The sequence below is a fragment of the Plectropomus leopardus genome, chromosome 7 (genome assembly GCF_008729295.1).
Source record: "Plectropomus leopardus isolate mb chromosome 7, YSFRI_Pleo_2.0, whole genome shotgun sequence".
NCBI lineage: Eukaryota > Metazoa > Chordata > Actinopteri > Perciformes > Serranidae > Plectropomus > Plectropomus leopardus.
Window position 1 is genome coordinate 3061961 of NC_056469.1, and position 24536 is coordinate 3086496.

A 24536-nucleotide genomic window follows, 5' to 3' on the forward strand; every position below is an offset into this window, starting at 1 on the left:
ATGAAGGAGAAATCTAAAAATGCCGCCCGGACTCGACGGGAAAAGGAAAATAGTGAATTTTATGAACTGGCTAAACTCTTGCCACTGCCGTCCGCCATCACCTCCCAGCTGGATAAAGCCTCAATCATCCGGCTCACAACAAGCTACCTGAAAATGAGAATAGTCTTCCCCGAAGGTAAGAGAGCTGCGTTTTAATAATGCGAATGAAATAATGTTAAAAAGAAAAAGAAAACCCATTCAAATAGGATTAAAATGTACTGTCAAAAAATTATAGTATAACACTATAATTAACTAAATAACAATTATAACAATTATACAATTATATATATAATTTAGAGTGACCGCAGCGGGACACACAGCGGAAGAGTAGTCGGTGAAACAGAGGTTATTTTATGAGGTTAATGCTATTGCTATTATTTCTTCAGTAGACTAGCTGGTAATATTAGGCCGAAGAATAGTAGGGTACTAGTAATATTTTATTTTATGGCTGCTGTAGCTTAAAATAAATAATTTTTAAATTGTGTTATTTATTTATTTACTTTGGCCTATTTGACTTTATTTCTGTAGTTTCTTGCAATTCAATTATACTGAATAAGTATTTCTTCCTATTTTTTTTGTTGTTCTTAAATGTAATTTGCAGGTTGTTTATGTGTAACTGAACAGCTTTTTTGATTATTTGAACAGTAATGAAAAATCTTTTTTTTCCCTTTTTTAAATAAAAAAGTAATATTAATAAGTAGTAGTAGTAGTCGTCATAGGCCCACAAATTCTCTTTACAAAAATGACACGTTTTTTGATTGTTTTATCCGTCCATGTCGCTCTTGTTTATTGTTTAAGCGCTTCAAAATAAAGGCGGCTAACAATGGACGAAAAAAGAATTAGACGCACGTTTTTATTAATGGATTTTCTACGGCTTTTGGTTTTATACATCTGTTCCGATTGCTCATTGTTAAACTCTCTGTCCCTGGAGTTTCAGTAGGATCTGTCTTATCGCGGTGACAGTGAAACAGAATAAAGTATTCTGATATAGCTATTATTCTCCGCAGTGTATCCTCTCTGAGTAATTGAGTATATTGAGTCAGCAGCACAAGTCTCCCGTGTCTCTCACTCCGTCTGTCCCCAGCCGGCAAGGCTGTGGTTTCTCTCCGGGGCCCCTGGTGGCCCCTGCCAGCAGATTAGCTTGTGATGAGGCTCCATCCTGCGTGACTGCTGCAGAGCCGCGGATATTAGTATGATGTGCACGTGTGATCCCTCAACATATGGAGCTGCTTGTAACAGTAAAGCAGGCTGTGGTGTGGGGAAGGTGGAGTGACAGAGGAAGCACAAAGGAAACACGGACACTGCTAAGATGTGTGTTTTTACACTCAGAGCCAAGCTATTAAATCCTACTGTGACATAGCCTTGGGCTAAATAAAATCCATCGTAATCAGAGCTAAAGGGTGTATTTTATAATACTGCACAATCGCTGTCAAAATAGAGAGAGAGAAAAAAAGGAAAGAAGCATAACAGGTATTTTTTTTAACAAAATGTTTATTCCAACTTGAGCAATACATTGCTATTTTCTTAGAAAAAAAGTACTGGTCACAGTTTGGCAAACAAGCATACAAATTATAAATCGTGGTGGCAATATGTGCTTCCACATAGGAGTTTTAAGAAAGAAAATAGTACAATAATATAAAAATACATCTAAAGAAATTGTTATATCAGTTTTGACCAGATTCACCAAGAAATCAGTTAAGCACCTTATCACTTTGGTAATCTGAAATAGGTCAGCCCACAGAATCAAAAATCTGTTCACCCCTACATGGAGTTTAGCTGTTACCCCCCCCCCCTCAATTGAGAACACCTTTATTAATTAACCTGTCATGCCATTGAGGGAGGCTGGGGGGAATTTTTTTTGCCACCAATAAAATGACATGCAGCAAACAAATCTTTCTGTTTTGCATAGGTCCATCTGGGATATCAGGATTGATATTCAGAGTCATAGATGATTTACATTCATGTTAGGGCACACTGTGGCCCTCAAGATAAAATTCATGCAAACAATCCAGGTCATAACCTTGTTCAGGTAACGCTGGTGGCCTGTAAATGTTGTAGATGAAATCATTTTTTCAAATCAGCTTGAAATCAATAGTTGTATTATTATTTAGGCCTACATGGCTTCATCATATAAGGGTTCGAGTAAAAATGAGTGACAAATACTGCAGATAATTTTTCTGCATAAAGCAAACTGTGGGGTTGTTGAAAGAAACCTAGTATTGTTGACCCACAGTATTCCAGAAAACAGCAATGTGAGCTTATTTAGTGCAGAATCAGGATTAAGTGGAATGATAAAACATCTTCTTCCCTCTAAAATCTAATATATTGCAAAAGGATACCAACACTGAGGAAAGTGCAGAGCTATACTATTTTGTGTGAAAAAACAAACAAAACAAAAACAGTGATAAATAGTGCTGTGTGTGCCGCCATTCTCAGTAACACTAGTTGCCCTCATTCTGCATTGCTTGCATGGCTGGAAGATGTCTGTCTGTCACACTGTGCTGTTTCACATGTGTGGCAACATAAGCATGCTCGGGAGGCTCTCTGAATAATTTAAGGGCCAATCTCTCTCCTGCAGGCTGCAGGGTTTTGCTCGGCTGTCCTTTACAGGCTGTGTTGTGTTTTCCCCATTAAATCACCTTCGCTGTTTTAAAGGCCGGACCTCTTCACTCAGGCTTCTCACATCTTTTTACCCCCCCCCCACCAGCCACATGTGATGTGTTAGACATGAAGAAGCCCATATGAGAGGGCTGGAGGGGTTTTTACATAAGTGGGGAGAAGAAAAGCTAAAAGAGTCCTTAATTTGGAGTGTACCAAAGGATTACTTTTTTTTCTTTGGGGGAGGAGGGGATTATTTATGACACTCAGAGTGGTCACTAAGTGACCTTTGACCTAAGCCACCTTGTCCATCCTGGGTTAAATTACATGAGACCCCACACCACAGATATCTTGATCCTCAAAAGAGATTTAATCAGAAAGAGGAAATGACTTAAAGGAAAAAAAAACATATTTGCGAAATGAAATGGCCTTTTATTTACATCATTTGACTGTAACTTACATAGGTTGTATAGCTCCAAGGTTATTATAGCTTATTTAAATGCTGCAGTAGCTGCAAAATAAATTTCAAACACAAATCGTAACAAAATACAAGCAATGTTGTTAGGATAAAGACAACGGTGTGTAATTTTGCTGGAAAAGGTTTCAAACGCATCTCATGGTGTTGCTCCGGAGATGGACTTGTCTGGTTAGTTTAAAGTCGGTTTTTTTGTCTTGGAATATGTGACACTTTGTGTAAATTCTAAATGAGTTACCGACATGGCTCAAATGAGGTAGTTTATCAATCCAGGCGGAGCTTTTTTTTTTTTTTTTGTCTCAGCGTACGCAACACTTTAAACCCTCCAATGTTACTGAGACTCTTAAAAGACTTGAATGCGCTGATGCTGATGTGCCTTGCAAAATTGTTTTATTATTATTATTATTATGCTGCTATTATTAGGCTATTATTATTATTATTATTATTATTATTGCTGTTCAATTATGTGTCATAGTATGCTTACTAAAGACTGCGATATTGTAATTGTTGAGGTTAGTTGAAGGATTACGATCCTGCTGCGCTGCTATAAGAACCAACTGACCTGTCCAGACCTGCTACTGCGCAATACAGTGTTGAATTATAGCCTACAACTTATGTGCAACACCAGATCATGTATGCTTTTAATGTGTGATCGGTTTACCAAATATATGTATGCATTTATCTTTTTACTAAGGCTATTTTAAAAATGCTTCGATTTAGATTCAGTTTAAAAAAGAAAATAAAACAAGAGCACAAGATCATAAAGAAAAAATGAGGAATATTTACAAAAAATAATTACACAAAGTTCTGTTCATGTTTTACCTTTGACTTATTGTTTTTGGTTGTTTGTTTGTTTGTTTGTTTGTTTTTTTGCATTTTTCTGCTTGTGAAACATTGGATACTTTCAGGCCTCTAAATCCGTCAGATTAATTACAGCTCGCGTTTATGCGTGATCACGACTAGACATCCGTTTTTTTTAGGGGGCAAACATGTCTGGGAACCACTGCTCTAATAATGAATACTACTACAACTTATAATAATAATAATGATAATAATAATAATAATAATAATAATAATAATAATAATAATAATAATAACAATAATGTATCAAATTGGAGTTTGTCTCCTTGGTAAAAAATAGGCCTACTAAGTCCCGCTTGAGCTGAAAGATATAATAGAAAAATAATTACGGAATAACATTTTATGTTTTTATATAACAAAGCAATACGTTGGATGAAAACAAAACGGCCGCTCACTCCAGGAGCTTTCATTAACTTAGTGTCTTCAAACAAACTTTAAAATGAAAGTCTAGTACTGAGCTTTGTAGTGAGTTCCGGTTCGCAGGTGAGCGCCTCGTGACCTGCAGCAGCACCAGTCTGTCTCATAGAAAAGCCTCGTATGCCCTGCAGCCCCCAGCCAAACTCTGAGGCCTATCTTTTATACTGGGCCCCTATAATAACCCCGTGTGTGGACAGAATATCAGCACACAGTTGTAAAGCTCAGGCCTCAGAAGCCTCAGTAGCTCTTTATAAACACCCGTGCAGCACGTGTTTGCCTCACCGTGCTCCAAATGCACATTTCTGTTGCGTTAATTGCAGCTTTCTCTACAAAATTCATGTAATTTTCTTTAGTTTTAGGATGTTTTAACCAATCATATAGACAAACAAGAACCTCGATTTTAAAGTGATTTAACAAGTTTTTCTCTGAATTGTGAAATTGATTGACCATTGTTTTCCTCGTTCCATCAAAAGCACAGCACTTTTACAGTTTTAACTAATAATGGTAATTATTATTATTGTTATTATTATTCTTATAGAGGGTCTGCAGAATTCCTGAGAACTAATTGAATTGTATGATAGTAACAACATTGATAGACGCCTAATGATAAAATCCCTGTTGTAACTAAGGAGCCATTATTAACTGCGTGTTCTCACAGCGGCGTCTTTATCTTTTCCTTTGGTGAAGTGGAAGCCAGGGATGTTTTTTCCCGCTTGTGTGTGTTTTGGGGGTGATGTGATTGTGTCTTGTGACGCGGACGTGCATCAGTCTGTGTGAGCTCGGTGTGAGTCGGGAGGCGGCGGGCCGCTGTGATCCCCGCACGCCGCCTGTTTATTCTGCAGAGCGGGATTTGCATCTGAATGAAGATCGCTGCTGCACGGACTCCTGTTTGCTCTGTCCGCTGCAGCTCTGTGCCGCACACCACCTGACATGTTGATTTTACCACTGTGGAGGAGACTTTATCAATATATTGTGATGCTATGGTCGATTGCAATGATTTGATAAAAATCCGACTCTTTGGATTTTTGGTGTATCTTTAGAGTCGTAGGCTGCAGACCCCAAACTCAACACACTGTTCTGATTTTAGACTAGTGATAGTCAATGCTGCAGTTAAACGAGCCGTTGCAGTTATAATTGTAACCAAAAGGCCCATCAAATTAACCACATTTCCCCCTGCAGACACTATTATACCCACACTGTGAAAAGCAGTTTATTTAGGATCAGAATTAACTTTATTGGCCAAGTATGTGAACACATAGAGAATCCGAATCTGTTTTTTCTTTTATATTCTTTCCTTTTCTTTTTTAAAATGCATTGCTCAGTTATGCAAAAATACATACAACAGCTAAGAATAAGGATAACAAAGCTGGACAAACACATATGGCTATTATGTGAAGAAAAAAATGTGTGTGATGTGTTTTTTGTAAACCATACAACAGTGCAATTAAATGTAACCAAAATAAATAATCCCATTATATATCTTTATACAGTATTTACAGCATTTAGCATCTATATTGTCTTTAAGTAAAGGCTCGCGTTAATCTCTTCAGTCTTGCTATTGTCTTTGCGATAGTTGTCTTTTTTCCCCTGATCATTTGATGCAGTTAAACATGTGCACAGTCTGAATATTGACAGTATATACAGTGATTGTGCACTGAATGATAGATGAATAAATTACCAGTACTCTATTAGTCTGTAAAATGTAGACGTTATTGTTACCATTATTTGTTGTTGGCTTTTTTTTTTTTTTTTGCTGTAACTGAAACCTCATCAGTGGTAGAGATAATGCCTCTACAATAAATTATGTCTGTAGATTAATTATGAATCCACAATGAACTTGTGTTATTCATAAAAGACATTTAAACTAATCAGTGAAATTAGATCCTCTCTGGTTTTACAAGGTTTTCAGTATTTTTACCCCCCTGTTTTCATTGTTAAATATGACATTTTGTTTCTAGTAATTATATTTTTCATGTGTGTGTGTGTGTTATTTGTTTCCCAGGCCTGGGGGAGTCCTGGGGACACGTGAGCCGCAGCACTTCTTTGGACGGGGTCAGCCAGGAGCTGGGCTCCCATCTCTTACAGGTACTCACTGTATTACAGTGCTTATGTGTTCTCACATTTTAAAGGCCACTGAAAGAAAGGTGGGCTTTTCAAGTGACTGAGATGCCACGAGGTCTCTTAAAGGCCATTAAAATGTTCATTAGCATGAAGATACTGTAAAAATGGGCAGTTTAGTTTTTTGTGGAAAATTGTTATTATCATTATTATTACTGTTCAGCCATAGGTAGATTGTGTGTGTGTGTGTGTGTGTGTGTGTGTGTGTGTGTGTGTGTGTGTAAGTGTGTGGTTTAGTGCTGTCTGCCTCCTGCTGCCTTCATTCTTGGGCTTTAAGAGTGAAATGAGCTGAACACATTCGTAGTCACGCACAGAGCCTCAGTGTGTCCTGCAGCCCCTCTCACATCAGCAGCGACACAATGGAGCACGGCTGCAGAGCTGCAGGACTACAGGCTGGCTACAGAGAACCTTAGGCTGGCTTGCTCTGGTCAAGAACAACTGATGCAATTATAGGCAATAATAATAATAATAATACTACTACTACTACTACTACTAATAATAATAATAATAATAACAATGCCTATATAGCACTTTTCAAGCTGAAGCACAAAGTGCTTCCTAGAATAAAATATATACAGAATGAAAAATAACATATATAAAAATATCAGTGACCCTCCTCTGCCACAGATCAGAGTGCATGTACAAAAATACAATTTCATAAATGTAGATGAGAGAATTAAACTCATATAAGCAGATAAAATTAAGTGTAAAAGAAATAACCATATTTCTAAGCAGATATAATGCAAATAAAGGAGAAGAATGCCAATAAAAGAACAAACTCTTTCATTTAAAACAGGTAAAAGTGCGAAGTATATGGATGTGCATAAAATAGCCACATGGGGAAACCAAAACAAGACCACTAATCCAATGACAAAAGGTTAAAAATATAACAACATCAAATAATAACATTAAGGTTGGGCTTTCTTGTAAAAACAATGTAATACGGGGACTGTATGCGCTCAGAGTAGATAATTACGACAGGTTACACATTAAAAGGGCATATCCTAGGCTATTACTAAGGCTGTAGGTTTTGTTTCAACATAATATTACTGTACAAATACATTTTTCTTAAACCATTCTCATTTTTTAATTAACATTTCTTGGTGCAAGCTACTTTTCAAAACAATTTTTCAAAATTGTGCTTTTAAAAAGTGATGGGGACTAATTCAGCAATTTCAAAAAAGCAGAAACATAAATTACAACTTCTATAATGACCACATTTCTTTTTTCAGTAGAAAATTGAACAGCTTGGATTTATTGCAGGTCCTTGAAATATGAATAGACACGAATTGTCTTGCATTCAGTTTTTGAAATATTAGGCCTTAAAGTCATTAAATAGTCTTAAATTTGAATATGTGGGATCTAATTGCAAAAAAACCCTTTTTATTCAATTTCATCTATATAACTTTTAATTTCTTTGTGTCAAGATGAGTGGAAGTCTTCAGTGTAAAAAGCCACCGTTCTGATGTTACAAATCTGTAGACCTACCACTCAAACAAATACTGTCTTTTTACTTCATATTTGTGCTCATGTTTGACATATGTAAATTAACATGATTTATTCCTATAACCATAATCCTACATGAAACCCAACTCCGCATGGGACCACATACATACTACTTGCCTTTATACTTACCTGCAATGATTGGATTAAAAAAATGATTCGTCCAAAAAAATCTGTATTCAATTTGATTAAAAATTATGTTGAAATGTCTTAAAAAGCATTCAATTCAAGTGGTTTTATTTTTATTTTTAGATTTTATTTATTTAACCAGGATTTGATTAGAAAATCAAAATCTCTGGCCAAGGAAGTCCTGGCCGAGACATCATACCTGTAGATCCACTGTTATTGGAGGGCTGTTATATTTATTAGAAGGCATTTGTATGATCTGGTAACTCAGTGTTTAATTCATTTGTTCCATTAATGGTACATATCATATGTTTACTTCATATCTATCTTCAGTGTATTATTTTGTCATAATGTTGCTTGAGCAATGCTGTGATGGCAGCTTTGCTGAGTTATTACAGTACAGCTGAATAATAAACAGTCATAATAATAAGACAATAGTGTATTCACATTCAGTGTAAACTGACTCAAGACAGTAACAATGATTTTGATAAAAGACAAATTATTTTTGTTGATATATAATATAATAACGTTGTTTTTGTTGTTTCTTTCAGACATTAGACGGCTTCATTTTTGTGGTTGCTCCAGATGGGAAAATAATGTACATATCAGAAACAGCATCAGTGCACTTGGGCCTGTCGCAGGTTAGTTTGACACTTCATGTGAGCTCCTCTGGCATGTTGGCCCTGATGTGTTATGTGTCTGAGATGAATGCTCATTTCAACAGGTAGAGTTGACGGGAAACAGCATTTATGAATACATCCATCCAGCAGACCATGATGAAATGACAGCTGTCCTCACAGCACACCAGCCTTACCATTCACACTTTGTTCACGGTAATGGACAGCCCAAGCATGTTGTACTATATAAGACCTGGACTCATCCTACAGCATAAATAGCTTCTTTTTTTTTTTTAATTCTCTGCAGAATATGAGATGGAGCGTTCCTTTTTTCTGAGAATGAAATGTGTCCTTGCTAAAAGAAATGCTGGGCTTACCTGTGGAGGCTACAAGGTAAGGCTGTGCTGCAAAACTGGCCTAAACACAACTGTCTTTATTTTATATATTTGCTTTGTAATTGACATTTGAAGACAAGTAATGACATGCTGTGGTCAATGTCAAGTCATATCAATAAATTACAAATAAATCCGACAAACATTTCTATAAGTCAATCCAAAACCTTTAAGTATATTTTTAGGGGCTTAGGACTGGAACATAACAGTTAAACAGCTCCCAAATGTGAGATTGGTCTCCCAAATAGATGACTGGTGATTATCACAAATGTTTGCATTCTATTTAAGGATAACAAAAACGTAAAGTCTGAAGCTCCACTAGTGACTGCTAGAAGGTGCAAGGCTCATGATACCCTACAATTTATTCAGTGATCCATGGAATAAACAACACCATTTCTCTGTTCTAAGTACCTTAGCAGTACTAATAGTTAAAAACGGTGAAGTTGGTTTAGAAGAAAAGGCAGCGGGATCATCAAAATCAAAAAGGCTCATGATTCTGCTCAGCAAAGTTAATGACAATTTGCTTATTGGATTACATGCTATCTTGTTGGAAAAGTGCAGATTTTATTCTTAAGGAGGTTGTAGTGGAGTGTCCAGAATAGGGAGGGATCATCCTCTTGGGAGCATGAATGTCACAGTATATTTTAAGGTTGTTGGATTTTCTAACAACAGTCACTTCTTGCCAGTCAACTGTCAATAGAGAAATATGTTAAATCAGCAAACTTGTTTATTTCTGGTCCAGTCTATGGACATTTCTGCTGTGCCTATTTTATGTACTGTGTTGCTTTGCCAGCGTCTTCAGTAAACCAAATCATCCGCCATGGAAGCTCAGCAATGTACTGCTGTGGATGAGGCTGCAGCAAAATGTATTTTAGTCACTTTAAAGAATCGTGTGCACATTATATGTGGCTTGAAGTTAACAGCCTCAGCTCCCCATTAAAAGGGCTATCTGTTGGCAAGGTAAAATTGTGAAAATTTTCTAAATATAACATACACATAAACTGATATTGATTTCTAAGTTGCCTTTTTTTGATGCATAAAAATGCATCAAAAAAGCATGAAAGTGTCTTAACCACACTTAGCATATGGAGAAAATACATGGTATTTCTACGAGGTGCACTGCCACAATCACTGTTGCTGCAAATATTCCAGACTGTGATAATCAAAATATTTTTTATTGCATGTAGTTTATTGAAAATAATTCATTTTTCGTTGTTTTTTTCATCTAAAAACACAGTGGCATCATGACAAAAACCTGGCATTTAAGGCGTTAAAATAAAAAAAAATTCATGAATATTTAATATTTATGATTAGGACTGATGCTGGTTAAAAAATTAATTAATGAAAGTAGAATATGACATTAATGTATAATATTTTTTAAAGCTCAATTTTGAAAGGACCATTTTGCACGTAGGGCAACACAAGTGTTGTTAAAGCGGGCCTTAAAGGCTAATAATGCCCAGACCAGATGTCCTTGCTGCACCACTCCTGACCCTGTGACCTTGAACAGGACTAAAGGGCAACTGGAACATGTATGGATTAATGATCATATGGTATGTATCCATCTGTGAACTGTCCCAGGTTATCCACTGTAGCGGCTACCTGAAGATCCGTCAGTACAGCCTGGACATGTCTCCATTTGATGGCTGTTATCAGAATGTGGGGCTGGTGGCTGTCGGTCACTCGTTGCCACCCAGCGCTGTCACCGAGATCAAACTGCACAGCAACATGTTCATGTTCAGAGCCAGCCTGGACATGAAGCTCATCTTCCTCGACTCACGGTATGATCTGTGACACACTGTTCTGTATCCACCTGCGCTCAATGGATACGTGTGTGTATGCATGGACAGTATGTAACTGTGTGGATGGGAATTTTTGCATATTTGCATGTTAGAAATCTTGTGTGTGTGTGTGGTTTGTACGTGAGTGTGTGTAAAAGTGGGAATGCTTAATGCAGTAAATGTGTATGTGTCTGTTTTACTCAGGGTTGCAGAGCTGACAGGCTACGAGCCTCAGGATCTAATCGAGAAGACTCTCTATCATCATGTCCACAGCTGTGACTCCTTCCACCTGCGATGTGCTCATCACTTGTGTGAGTTAGGTTTGTTTTACCCTCCTACAAAATCTCTCTACACACACACTCACTAGTACACACACATACACTGTTTCAGAACAGACAGTGCACCTTGCAATACATTACAGGCTATTATGTTCTAATATGTAAAGCTGCTGTGTTATACCTCATGTTGTTGTGTTTTATCATGTGATGTTATATGTTATGTTACCTGACCTTATGCGATGTTTTTTTTTACATTAGGCTGTAAAAATTCCATAAATTCCTATAAAATGGCTCATTTATACCTATTCACAATATCATAAGATAAAATCATACAAACTTACCGTAGTTTTCCAAATTCATATTTGTGTGATTTTAATCACCTTTCACCTTTTGCTGCAGTTTGTGACTGTATTTTTATGTATTTAAGTACTTGAAGGGATACTCAGACCAAACTTAGATCAAACAGTGAAACCAGTCAGCACTTATCAAAATAAACCAAGATTCTGTTACTGCATCGCCTCTTTCTCACCTTAAATGTTTTTAAAAACAGAGCTTAGCTTACCGTTTAACTGTAAAACAACATTGTTTGTCGCCATATTGATTTCAAACAGGCAACTCACATTGTATCACCCACCAGCAGGAGCATTTATTGGTCTCGTGCAGTGCACTGCACTCTGGTAGTTGTAGGTTGTCTACCTTTGAAGCAACAGTAAATGCCACTGTACCTTTTCTCTGGTTTCTCTGGTCATGGAACATCAATTTCAAAAGTATTTGTGTCTTTCTACTGCAGAGACAGCCCAGATATATGAAAAGACCACATTTCCAGTGGTGAAATACTTCTTTGTTTGTAGTTAAGTTTATGCTATAATTTGTATTTTTTCCCCACAGTAATTATTTGCTGTAATGTCTTTCCCATCTCTTGGCCTTGCAGTGCTGGTGAAAGGTCAGGTCACCACTAAGTACTACCGTTTCTTGGCCAAGCATGGAGGCTGGGTGTGGGTTCAGAGTTATGCAACCATTGTACACAACAGCCGCTCATCCCGACCGCACTGCATCGTCAGTGTCAACTATGTTCTCACGTGAGTGTCTGTTTTTGTTCTTAAATACCTTTATGAGGTCACATTGCTGATCAGTCTGACAGGAATCCACAAGGTCTACCTGAGACAAACGGTGTTGTTATGTTCATGTTTTTTCACTGTGTTGTAAGTGAACTTCATCTCTGAAAGGTGATGTGTGAATCACACAGTGAGTCCTGGACTGACTTTTTGTTCCTTTGAGGAAAACATTCAGTGAATGTAGGATAGGATAGCCAGAGTAGTTAGAAGTATCTATGCCATTCTTCTGATTGTTGACCATCAATCTATGATAAAAGATCTAAATTGGGGACTCAAAATGGTGCCTATTCAGTCAACTGACGGCCAAGGCTTATTTTTGCCTGCTGTAATCAACTAAAGGATAACCCAGAATAGCAGCAAAACCAAAGAAACAAAATAAATGAAGTAATAAAAAAACAACTAAAACAAAACCCTTTGTACTTTAAACCGTAATCCTCTGTTATTTCACTCTCTAATCAATCCTGAATTGTTTTACACTATAATCATTTTACATTATAATTTGTAATCATTTTACATATTAAGACTTTTTAAAAACTCCATGGAGAGCAACACAATTTCTACTCCTCACTGAGTCCATTCCATAATATGACTCCCAAAACTGAAATACATCCATATTTTACATTTGTTCTCACTTTACATGTTCAAAAATGAACAACCCTCTTAAATTATAATTTCCCTCTCAAAATTTCAAAACATTTTGAATACAGACTGGAAGGCTTTGGTTTACAACTTAAAAAAGTATTTCTGTACTCAATGTCTACAAATTTTAGGGTTGAAGGAGCTTTTTAAAAAATACTTGTAGCTGCCAGCTTTATGTTTTATCCTAAGTGCTCTTTTCTAAAGTTTAATTATAGGTTCTAGATTTGTTTTTTTATGCATTATCCCAAATTTGAGCACAGTAAGACATATATGACATTACAAGTGAGCTTTACACATACAGACATATGTTGCTCAACAGTTCCCTTTTATAAAGAATAGCAATAGATTTAAATAATTTCCATTTAATATATTCTATGTGTGGCTCCCAACAAAGTTTATGATCTATAATCACTCCCAAAAATGTTGTTTCATATACTCTTTCAATTTCAACACCATTCAAATTTAATTTTACTTCACAATTGTGATGCTGTATGAGATTTTGAAGTCTCTTTTCTCTGCTTTAGAGAATTTTACAAACATAAAACCTCTATATAGTGCCAGCCCTAACTCTGTCTTATTTGGCTGTATAGTGAAGGCAGCACGTAAGCAGCAGCTGACATGGATATCTGTTCCATCAGATGGAAAAACATATCTGAAACATGTCTGGGTGTGACCCCATGTTTTATATAATTAGAGATGACTGATGTACCCTGAGCGGATCAGGGAATTGATGGATGGACGTGAGAAACTCCCACTGCTGATGATCCAGCCAAAGTAAAAACTCTGTGAGACAAACTCCTTGTTGGCTGAATCTGTATTGTATATTACTTACTGATACAGAATAGCGAAACAGAACACATATTTATGAAAATGTTACGGAGTTGTAATGGTATATATGGACCCGATCAGTCAGATGAGTGTTTTTGTGAAATGACAGAAGTGTGTGTCAGCTCCAGGGCAGAGTGTTGGCTCAGATCTCTGTTGTACTGTCATCTTCTGCTTTGATAAGATAATGAGTGTTGGTACTAGAGATTTACGCAAACAGTTGGTGTGAAGCAATTAACTGGAGGTTAATTGGAAATATGACACGTTTGTTGAAGCCTGGTTTGCAGAATCTGGCAATGAAGAAAATTTGTGAGGTCATATCCTGTTTTTATAGTCTTTGTTGCTGTGGGCTGAGTTAGAAACAAAGGGAAAGTTTTGATGATTTCTTTAGAGGAGAACCAGAACTTTTCAGCTCTTTCTATCTTTGATGGTCATCAGCATTCCTCCACATCATCATCTTTTATTCACACGTCAAAGAAATAGTGATACAGAATAAAATACAACCGTAAAGCTATACAGAAACATATTAATAGCCTATATTTACCATAATGCTTAGTGCTGGACTGAGTGGTTTTTAGTTTGCAGATAATTTTGCTGTTCTATGTTCATACACACAAGTGTGACTTTTTGTCAGTGTTTATAATGTGTCTGTTCAGAATACGGTGTTTTATGTTTTTGTCATTTGTGTTAGTTTTTAGTTTCATTTGCTCTGTTTTGACTCCTCTATGAAGACAAATTGATGTTTATTGATGTTGCTCTATAAAGTAGTGATTAAGTCATAGCGCACCAAAACTTTAAGTGATGAGAAAAGTGTGCTGTCATGCAGATTTGAGCACATTCTAAATGTATTGTGCACTGATCAGATGACTTGTTAGGAACTATTTATATGATGGACATTTCATAACAAAACATTTTAGCAGTAAACAGCATTATTCACATGTTTGTAATGAGTGGCTCTTTCAGTTCTTTTTGAAGATGGAAATAGAATAAGATGTTTTTATGTTGTCATCTTGCTTATTCCATATCTAAGGTCCTTGACACAGGGTACTGAAGCCGGTGCATTTTAGCCTGCACTTTTTTCCTGTTATCAGGCATTTTGTCCTAATGTTAGTCCTCTTCTATCACTGTGTCTGCTCTCTTGTGTGCCAGTTATGTCAGACTGTCTGGGCACTGAGTTAGTAAGTTTGCTAAGTGTGCTCGTGTGTTGGCTGTTACCTGGAGCGGCTTCTTTGTGGTGGCGTCAGTCACCTGGTAGGGTTAATCTAAGGCTGGCAGCTTTGCCTGTAGAATGTATAAACAGGCGCTGAAGCATATCTCACTCACTGGGGTTGTGTTTACTGGGCCTTTATCCTGCACAAACAGACCAACAGCACCATGTCGCCACTAAAAACCTTCGCTACAAGCTGCTATTTCTCACTTCCTTCCAATAGAATCAAACTGTAATCATTGCTGAGCATGAGCCACACTCTTATTAGTAAGTGAGGGATACCATTTTCATGCCTATTATCCCATTATTTTATGATCCCTGATGTGCGTATCTCACAGATGTACAAGTGAACGCGTGAATGAATAAGGCCCATAAAAGGCTCCATTAAGCAGCTCGGCCGGCTGCCTTCAGAGGCAGAGAACAGCTTGACACACATTTCCTCGACCTCCTACATCAAATCCATAACAGCTTTGTGTTTATAGCCTTTTAATTGATGGGCTGTAAACTTGATGAGCGTTTATGGGCTCCAGCTTGCTGTGAAAGGGAACAAAGCCTTGTTTCCCTCCATGTTGTGCTTTTGTAAATCTTTTTGAGGAACTGTAAGGATTGAGCCACGCAGCGATGGCAGAAATGAGGCACTAACGCTTCCTTCTCAGTTGGATGTGGGCAGGAGGTATACTTTGTGGATTGTGTCGTCAGGAGCAGAGTTAGTTTGCCCAGTAGCTGTAGTGTATACAGCCATGGATAACACAGCTGATAAGGCCACTTCACCTGTATATGAACTCCCACTGTGTGTTCAGCTCTGATAACCTCTGCACCTCCTGTCCTGAGCCCGCGGAGCCGCCGCTGCTACCACAGCCTGACAGTGATTTAGCAATGGTTTGAATAAAGGCATGTCCGCAGCAAAAGCACGTAACCACATGTTTTACTTGTCTGACTCGCACAACAGTTATGCTGTCTGTTTAATCAGTGCTGTCTCGTTCTAGTCTGATTTAGCGCAAACTTGTTACTCTGCTATCTTACACACAAACTCTGACCTTCTTTTCAGCAAGACTGTGTATTTTTGTTTAATCTGTGCATTTCCAGCTCAGCTCCAACAATAAGTCTAAAATACACTAACAAAATTGTTACATCCAAACTGTTAAGTACAAAAAATGCACAATTGAAACCCATTCAAATTGGAATTTGTATTTTTTAAAACTATTTTCCACCTGATGACATCTTTTTTAATTATTTATTTTTACCATATTTGGCGTATAGAGAAAGTACATGCTATTTCAACTATGCGCACTGTCAAAATCAATGTTGCTGCAAATAATTAACATATCCCAGCCTGTGATCATCAAACACACTTACACCAAAACATTTTGGGCTCTGTCTTCCTTCATGTGTTTGTTCACTAGGTGCTTGAAATCAATAAACATATTGACCAGTGGTCAATAACCAGTGGTGTATGTTGGCAAGAGCTGAAACAGTTAGTTGACTGCCAAAAAAGTAATCAGATATTTTGGATATTTTAAATTGTCATTTTTCAAGAAGATGGGCATAAAATTGTCTGACTCCAGCTTCTGTGCTGCAAAGATTTTCTTTTGTTCTTTATCCTATTATATGGTGAGCTGTAAATGTTTGGGTAATGGACCTAGGGCTCTGGGAAACTGTAACGACAGCTTTCACTAAAGGGTAACTTTAGTATTTTTAAATACAAATTAGTGACTAATGGCAACAATAATTTTTGAGATTGTTCCAGTATTGAGGAAAGTGCGGTGAAAAAGGCTGCAGTCTAACTGTCAATTTACTTCCACTAAAAGTGCTTGCTTTGCCACTGACAGTCTCAGATTGTTATTCTAACATCTGACAATTTATGGAAATGAGGTTGACTGAGGTTGACCTTTTTGTTCGAGTTTTTTTTAACTAGAAACAGCCGCGACTTTCCAATAACCAGTCTCACCAGACTCTATCTAAATAAACAGCAATCGTAGCTTGATTGGAGACAGAGTATGTTCACATCTAACTGTTTGAATTAAGGGTTTATTTCAGCCAAACGAGACTTGGTGAACGTTGGAACAGAACTTTGAATGGAGCGTGTTTTATAATGATGAAATGACTGTTCGCTTAAATAGAGTCAGGTGGGTTTGGCAGTGGAGATAAGGGGACTGTTTCTGGCTAAACGAAAAAGATCTTAGTCTCAAATCAAAGGGCTATCTCTGTCGGGATCATTTCCATAATGTTGTTAGACACTAACAATCTGAGTCTTAATTGATGGCACATAAAGGCTCTGAGTGGATACACTGCAGCCTGTTTCTCTGCTGCTAGCTACAGCCCTATTCCTTGATAGTTGACCAAATTCAAAAACTGTTGTCTCCGTCAGTCACTTAGACACATAAATGTGGGGAAAAGGGCTCAGGTTGAAAAGTGCTAACTTTACCCTCAGCCTTTGTTTTCTCTTCCATATAAATTCAAGTAATCAATTAATTTGTTTAAAACTTTTTTGATTGTCTGACTGCTTATGTTTTTACCCTGTCAGTTGCTGATATTAGGAGTAAACGTTATGAGCACTATAATTCATATTGTTGATAGCTGGGGTGTCCTGGGGGCCAAGAGGTTAGGAGACCAAAAGAGTCGTTCTGCAGATGAACCAGCAGGGAAAATAATCTTTGGGTGGTAGCCTGCAGTATGTCACACTTACCATTACTTTGTCCTCTTGTTCAAGTGTACATTTGAGAGGCCACTTGATTAAGAATTAGGTATAGTTCCACCATGAATCTCCAGAACAGCTTCAGCTCTTCTTGTCGAAGACTCTCATTTTGTTTGGAACTCTATCGGAACGATGAACAGCATTTTACCTCAACATATTCCCTCGTGATGTTTTGATGATGAAGACTGTGGTGGAAAGCGTTTGATACGTCACTCCAAAATCTCCCATAGGTGTTCAGTTGGGTTAAGATCTGGTAATTGAAGGCCATGAGCATATGATACATAAAATGTCATACTCATCAAACCATACAGTGAGCCTCTGGTCTGTATGGAGACATTTTGATTTGTTGTGTCCACACACATGTATTCCTCTTTAAATTGTAAAAGTGTTTTTCCTTATAGCAACCAAAGGCTCAAATGGCCAAGACAATTCATGAACTGCCAGCATCATAGTTAGAGTAGCAGTACTTAGAGGATGATATTTTTTGACTCCCTCCACACGAAAGTGATGCAAATCCTATGAAGTGTGTCTGTATGTATGTGTGAATTTGTGTTTGTGTGGAGAGAGATTGAGACAGAGGGGAGATGTGCGTGGATGATGGATCACTGTTTGTCTCAAGTAAACCCTGTCCAGGTTTTCTGTTCCCAAACCCAATTCATCATCCACGGCAAGAGATCTGTAGAACACTTTAGCGAGAAATCAATTCCCTTTTCCCAGTAGTGAGACATCCAAGCTTCTCCTATGGGCCTGATTTAGCCAGACATAGCCTTTAATCTCCTGGTGTATTTGATTGGACAGCTTTCCCTCTGTAGAGTGTTTGTTGAAGGCCTTGCTGCAATCCTTCTGGTAAAACAAGCATCCCAACAGCCGTTCCAGCCCTCTTAGCACACCCCCACCCGATACACACACGCACACGCACACACACACACACACACACACACACACACACACACACACACACACACAGAAACACAAACACACATCTCTCCGTATGCGTGTTGCTCTCAGCACCATGATGAGGCTCTAATTGCTAAACAGATGTTAATGGGTTTTTGCACCTAGAGAAAAACCAAACACGCAGGTACACACAGGCTGTTTGTGTTCTTTAATAAACAGCCTCTCTGCAGAACCAGAATCTCTCCTTGTGTAATTATAGACCATATTAAATCTGTGACATGCAAATGGAAAACATAAACAATATTACTGTGAATGCACCACATGAAATTTCTGCTTTTGTCTTCAGGGAGACAGAGTACAAAGGCCTCCAGCTTTCTCTGGACCAGGCCACGTCCAAGACCTCTTTCCCCTACAGCAGCAGCACAGCCAGCAGCCTTACAGAGAACTGCAGAACCCCCAAGAGCAGAGTATCCCGGCCCAAGACCAAAGCTAGACTCTCACCATACACACAGGTGAGGATGTGATTTCTTACTGAACTGTCATTTAGCTTCAAGTTACACACAGGATGTGATGCTGTGTACTCACACTTTATATTTAGGTAGCTTTTTCTAGGAGAAGGATGAAAACTTTGTGTAGTTGAACTTGCTCATTCAAACGTTTTTGGCTAATTTGAAGAGGACATAAAGAGGTCTATTTGGTGAGGTACCATCATGTATTATTTCAAGGAGACTTTCACCCCTTTTCCACCAAAACTAGCGTTTTTTTGGGGAGTGCTGGAGTCTACACCCTATTTTTAGTGGGTTTACACTAAAAATAGGCTATAGACTCCTTTCCCATTGCTAGTAGAGCAGAGTTGTGTATATAACTTTGCAGCAGACAAGTATACCTTTCTTTCTCTGTGTGTGTGTGTGTGTGTGTCACATTTGACATCATGGGCAGGCTGGCCAACGGGTTAACAAACAATAGAAAGCAGAATGGATAGAAGTCCGTGAAAACATTACGGTTGTTGCTTGTTTCCACATGTCTTACACATGAAATTTCTGTTTCAAACCCTGTGCAGACATATTTGGACTGGTGTTTGAGCGCTACTTAGGTGGAGATGGATGGTAATTAGTGATGACCGGTCGTTGCATCTTGCCAGTAAAGGGGCTAAAATGAGCATGTTCGTCCATGTGTTGTGTGTTCCCATTACTTTAAGAAGCCAGATATTAGTGGGTGTTAGTGGGTTATTTGTGCTGTGGAAAAGCGGCTTTTGTAAGGCACCTCGGTATCTCATAGTGACACACATGGCATCCTTTAGCGCCTCGATGTGACACACAACTGAAACACAATGTAACACGTTGCTAAAGTTGTATTACAGTTATGCTTAGTTTTAGACAACAAAACTACCAAGTTATACTTAGAAACAAGATCATGTTTTGGGTTAAAATAAGTGCGTTTGTTACCATTAAAATAACGTTATGTAATTACATCAGAAGCGTGACATCAGTGCACCAAGACTGTAAGTAGATTACATAATGTTATGTTAAAACAATGTTGATTTTTGGCTTCACACAGGATAACGAACTGTGATCTGAAAGTCTGGTTTTGTTTGACTCATCCACCTCCCCTCACTTCCATCCTATGCAGACTCTCACTCTTTAATTAATCAGTTGCTCCTTAAGCGTTAAGTATTGTCATGGAGGGTTAACATTGGAGTTAGCTGAAAGCCCTGCGTGTCTCTTAAAGACACTAAAGGGTGCCTTTGAGGTTGATATCACACGCCTAGGGCCATGAGATAATAACATTGTGCTCACCAAAGAAATTGCTGAGATCTGGAAACAGGCAATAAAGTCCAAGCAAAGCAGGGCACCCAAGCAGTCATTTACACAGGTTGTGAACAAGCACACAGTTTAGCCCAAATATAAAGCACTAATAACTGAAAGAATGAAATCACAGATACATGCAGCCAAAATTAGTTTCCATAGCAAGGGGGCTGTGGTCATCATCTGGGGGCACATCCAAAAGGAACTAAATGTAGATCTGTTGCCTCTTTTACAGTGAAATGAGTCAGTAGAGGAGGTTAGGGTATCTGATCTCTTGGAGGGTTTATTTATCTCATTAAGCCCATAAACAGGGAAGAGGGATGTGTGGGTACTTTACTGAGCATGTTGCCACCACAACTTTGTATCTGTATCTGATAAGCTACAGAAGAGAGAGGGGGGCACAGATTTGAAATGAGCTTGTTTTGGAGCCTGTGGTAGCTGCATTGTCCTACACAGCTACTTGGTTTACTTATACCTAAGCTTAATAAAACATCCATGTAAAATATTTAGACATATTATCAGCCTTTTACAGTAGCTGTTTAGCTGAGCATTCAAATGTGGCTCTGAGAGGTTGTACCTCATTTGAAGGCTTTCTGTAATGTCTCTTGTCTCCTTCCCAACATGGCCCACTGCAGTATCCTAGTTTCCAGACGGAGCGCTCAGAGTCTGACCAGGACAGTCCCTGGGGTAGCAGCCCCCTCACAGACTCAGCCTCCCCACAGCTGCTGGAGCAGAGTGAAGGCCTGGATGCCTCCTGTGTGTACAGACAGTTCACCACTGATCCCCGCACAGTCTGCTACAGCTTGACTGAAGAGCACCATCACACCACCAGTGACGGCTACCCACACCTCCACGCACATGGTCAAGGTCAGAGTTGTGAGCGAGGTCGATGTGAAGCTGGGCGATATTTTCTAGGAGCGCCTCCGCCTGGCAGAGATGCGTGGTGGAGCGCCGCTCGCTCTGTCCTTCCACTGAGTAAGAGCTCCTTGGAGAACCGTGAGGGATGCGACAGCAGTGTGCCGCACATCACAGCCATCCACAGCTACCATGGTGAGTGAACACTAAGACCTGGGCTATGTCCACTGTGGGGAGTGAACTGTAGGGGCAGACCCTCTGTCGTAGTGATACTCAACTTCTGACCTCCGGGTCAAATCTGGCCCCTCGGTACTAGGTGGCCCCCCAACCATTCACACTATTGCTGGGAATTGTTTTTGTACATTTAGTAAACATGAGATACCAGAGTGCATAAACACGCATCCAAGTAGAGCTTGTTTATCAAAAAATGCCAGTGGAGGATCCCCCACACCCCCACAACAGGGGTCCTAGCAAAGAACCTAATATCCTAAAGTCCTACAAATGTCTTAAAATCCAGAAACAATACTAAAGTCCTGGAAACATCCTAAAATCCAAGAAAGAGAGTAGAAAAGTCCTAAAAGAGTAGAAATGTCCTAAAATCCTAAACAAATTCTGAAGTCCTTGAAACATCCTAAAATCCAAGAAAAAATTCTAAAAACATCTTAAAATCAGAAATGTCCTAAACTCATGGAAACATACAAAAACCCTAAAAATGTTCTAAAATCCTAGAAACTTCTGCAACTCGCCCCTGGCCTCCTGTCAGTTTGCATAAGTGACCCCCAAGCAAAACGAGTTTAGTATCCCTGCTCTTTGGCTTTAGACTGAATCTGCCACCAGCCAGTTTCCTGTGCTGATATTCTTCCACCTACACAGTATCCACAATGCCCGAGAGAGAGAGTGAGAGAGAGAGATTACAGAAGAGCTGTTGAGTGGTGTGTTGTCTTAATCCATGACGTTCAATACAGTAAACACTCTTTAAAGGATACTTTTCAGAGGTGCAATACTTCTTTACTTCATCATGTGCTGCTGCTGTTCCATGTAACCAGCATGACAGAGAGCCCTCCAGAATTACAAGGAACCTATAGAAGCTAAGAGCACCCATGGTTGCTAACACTGATATTAATTTGTGTTAATGTGTACCAGCCATGTGTATGTTAAAGATGGCACCGACCTGTGGTGACATTTGTGTGAGTGTGTGTGTGTGTGTGTGGCAAAAGGGAAAGAGTAAAGGGTATAAATAGATTAAGCAAAATAAAGTAAGAGAGAAAAGAGAGAAAATGAATATATATATATATATATATATATAGGACCAAGAGGGGAAACATTTGGGCAGATACTGAACGGGTGCCGATGACCTTGACTTTAATTTATGATAGTTGTGGTCGGAGGCATAATGCCTCCGACCACAACCACAACTTGTTATGTCTGTCCATATGTATGTCCATCTGTCCCATTCTCGTGAATGCAATATATCAAGAACACCTTGAGGAAGTTCAGATTTGGCACAAACGTCCACTTGGACTAAACAATGAACTGATGACACTTTGGCGGTCATAGGTCAAAGTTCAAGGTCGCTGTGACCTTAAAACATTGTTGCACAAAAATTCATACATTAATTATGGCTAAGTTTCACATAAAAGTTGCATGGAATAAATTATGATATTTTATATCCACAAGGTCAAGGTCGATGTCACAGTGATATCATTATGTTCTGCAAAAGCTGTTTTCTGGCCATTACACAGAGACATATCTAAGTAACAGAAGGGGAGACATTTGGTCAGATACTGAACTGGTGACGATGATCTTGACACTGTGCTGATTGTCGAGATCTTCTGTGCTGCCGGGGGGGAATGTATGCAAAGTGTCCATGTTTTCACAGAAATGAATGTAAACTGTAACTGCAACATGACTGGTTCATGGATGCATACTACAGCGGTAATTGTAGGTGGTCCACGATGGTTACTGTATTGAGGAGACTGAGGAGGCGTTCTTGTTTTTGTGTAGTGTGAGCTCACAAAGCCAAATTCCTATCCACTATGTTGAAATGGCAAAAAGTATTGATCCCATTTCCTCTGCGCTGACTGTTGTCATGCTGTCCTTCTGTAGGCCGGGGCCACTGGGACGAGGACAGCGTGGTCAGCTCTCCAGATGGAGGCTCAGCCAGCGACTCAGGGGATCGATACCAAACTGACCACTACCGCTGCAGCCCGCAGGAACCCAGCAAGATCGAGACGCTGATCCGAGCCACACAGCAGATGATCAAAGAAGAAGAAAATCGACTTCAGCTGCGGAAGGGCCCTCCTGATGTCCCACTGGGGCCAGCCAATGGGCTGCCCAAGGGTGCCGGTCCATGCTTTACTCCTGAGTTTCCTCAAGGGACCCTGCCACTACAGACTGTGGTGTGTCGAGGTTTGAGTCATGTGATCAGCCCTGCGCCTAGTCCTGCCCCCCTGTCCAGACTCAGCAGTCCAGGTCCTGATCGCCTCCACAAGCCCAAAGACTACCTCCAAACAGACCTGTCCCCCCTGTCTTTGCCACTGCACCACCCGTTCGGTCGGCCGGGTCCGTGCTCGGCTTCCCCCACCTCGGCCCCAGCCCTCTACCCTTCCCACAGCCACTCGCGGCCATACTCAGAAAAGCATAAAGCCTACTCCCTGACAGGCTACGCTCTGGAACACCTCTATGACCCTGAGAGCCTCCGGGGCTACTGCACCTCTGCCAGCACGGGCCCCACCCACTACGATATGACCCCTCACCTCCGCATACCGGCAGAGCAGACCCCCGGACATAAAGGGACCTCTGTCATTATCAGCAATGGCAGCTAACAGTCGTCCAACACACACAGGGGGACTGCAGTCACACAGCCACATGAAGCCATCGTTACTCTGAGTCCTGTTAGCCTGTTTTCCATCTTACTGATCCATTTCTTCCAATCACTGCTTCATTAGAGAACTTAAATGAAACTTTTCCCCCCAAATGTTGCTCAAACTTCAGTTTCTGAATTTCTTCTCAAGAGAGAACAACAAAATCACATAATCATGTCAGTGCCTGTAATAATAATTTTAAATAATGCTAATTGATTGCAGTTTTTTTAGATTTAAGATTGACTTCAGTTAATTTGATGTATTTATTTTCTTCCTCTAGCCCACAGTCCAGTAAAAATTTAAGACTCAGTGCATGGATGACTTCATTTTCAAAAAAATGAGACCGAGTCAAAACGGACCTAAGAGATGGTCAGATCTTATCCTAACAGAGCTGGGGAAAATTTGACCTGCCCCAAATAAGAGCTGTGC

The 24536-nt window shown here is 39.3% G+C and overlaps 1 protein-coding gene across 1 annotated transcript; it reads left to right on the forward strand.

The window, feature by feature from the left end:
- Positions 1 to 24237, forward strand: sim1a (SIM bHLH transcription factor 1a). The gene is made up of 11 exons (XM_042490674.1): positions 1 to 175; positions 6393 to 6475; positions 8689 to 8778; positions 8862 to 8970; positions 9062 to 9147; positions 10728 to 10927; positions 11132 to 11238; positions 12137 to 12284; positions 18930 to 19095; positions 21024 to 21438; positions 23350 to 24237. Exons 1-11 carry the CDS (start codon positions 1 to 3, stop codon positions 24066 to 24068), a joined length of 2298 nt encoding a protein of 765 aa, XP_042346608.1. The 3' UTR covers positions 24069 to 24237.
- Positions 24238 to 24536: the final 299 nt, after the last annotated feature.

Excerpts from the sequence above, each read along its gene's own strand:
- sim1a (XM_042490674.1), top strand. The coding sequence starts at position 1 with ATGAAGGAGAAATCTAAAAATGCCGCCCGGACTCGACGGGAAAAGGAA. Across the intron at positions 176-6,392 it reads GAGAATAGTCTTCCCCGAAG|GCCTGGGGGAGTCCTGGGGA; the intron begins GTAAGAGAGCTG and ends TTTGTTTCCCAG. Across the intron at positions 21,439-23,349 it reads AGCCATCCACAGCTACCATG|GCCGGGGCCACTGGGACGAG; the intron begins GTGAGTGAACAC and ends GTCCTTCTGTAG.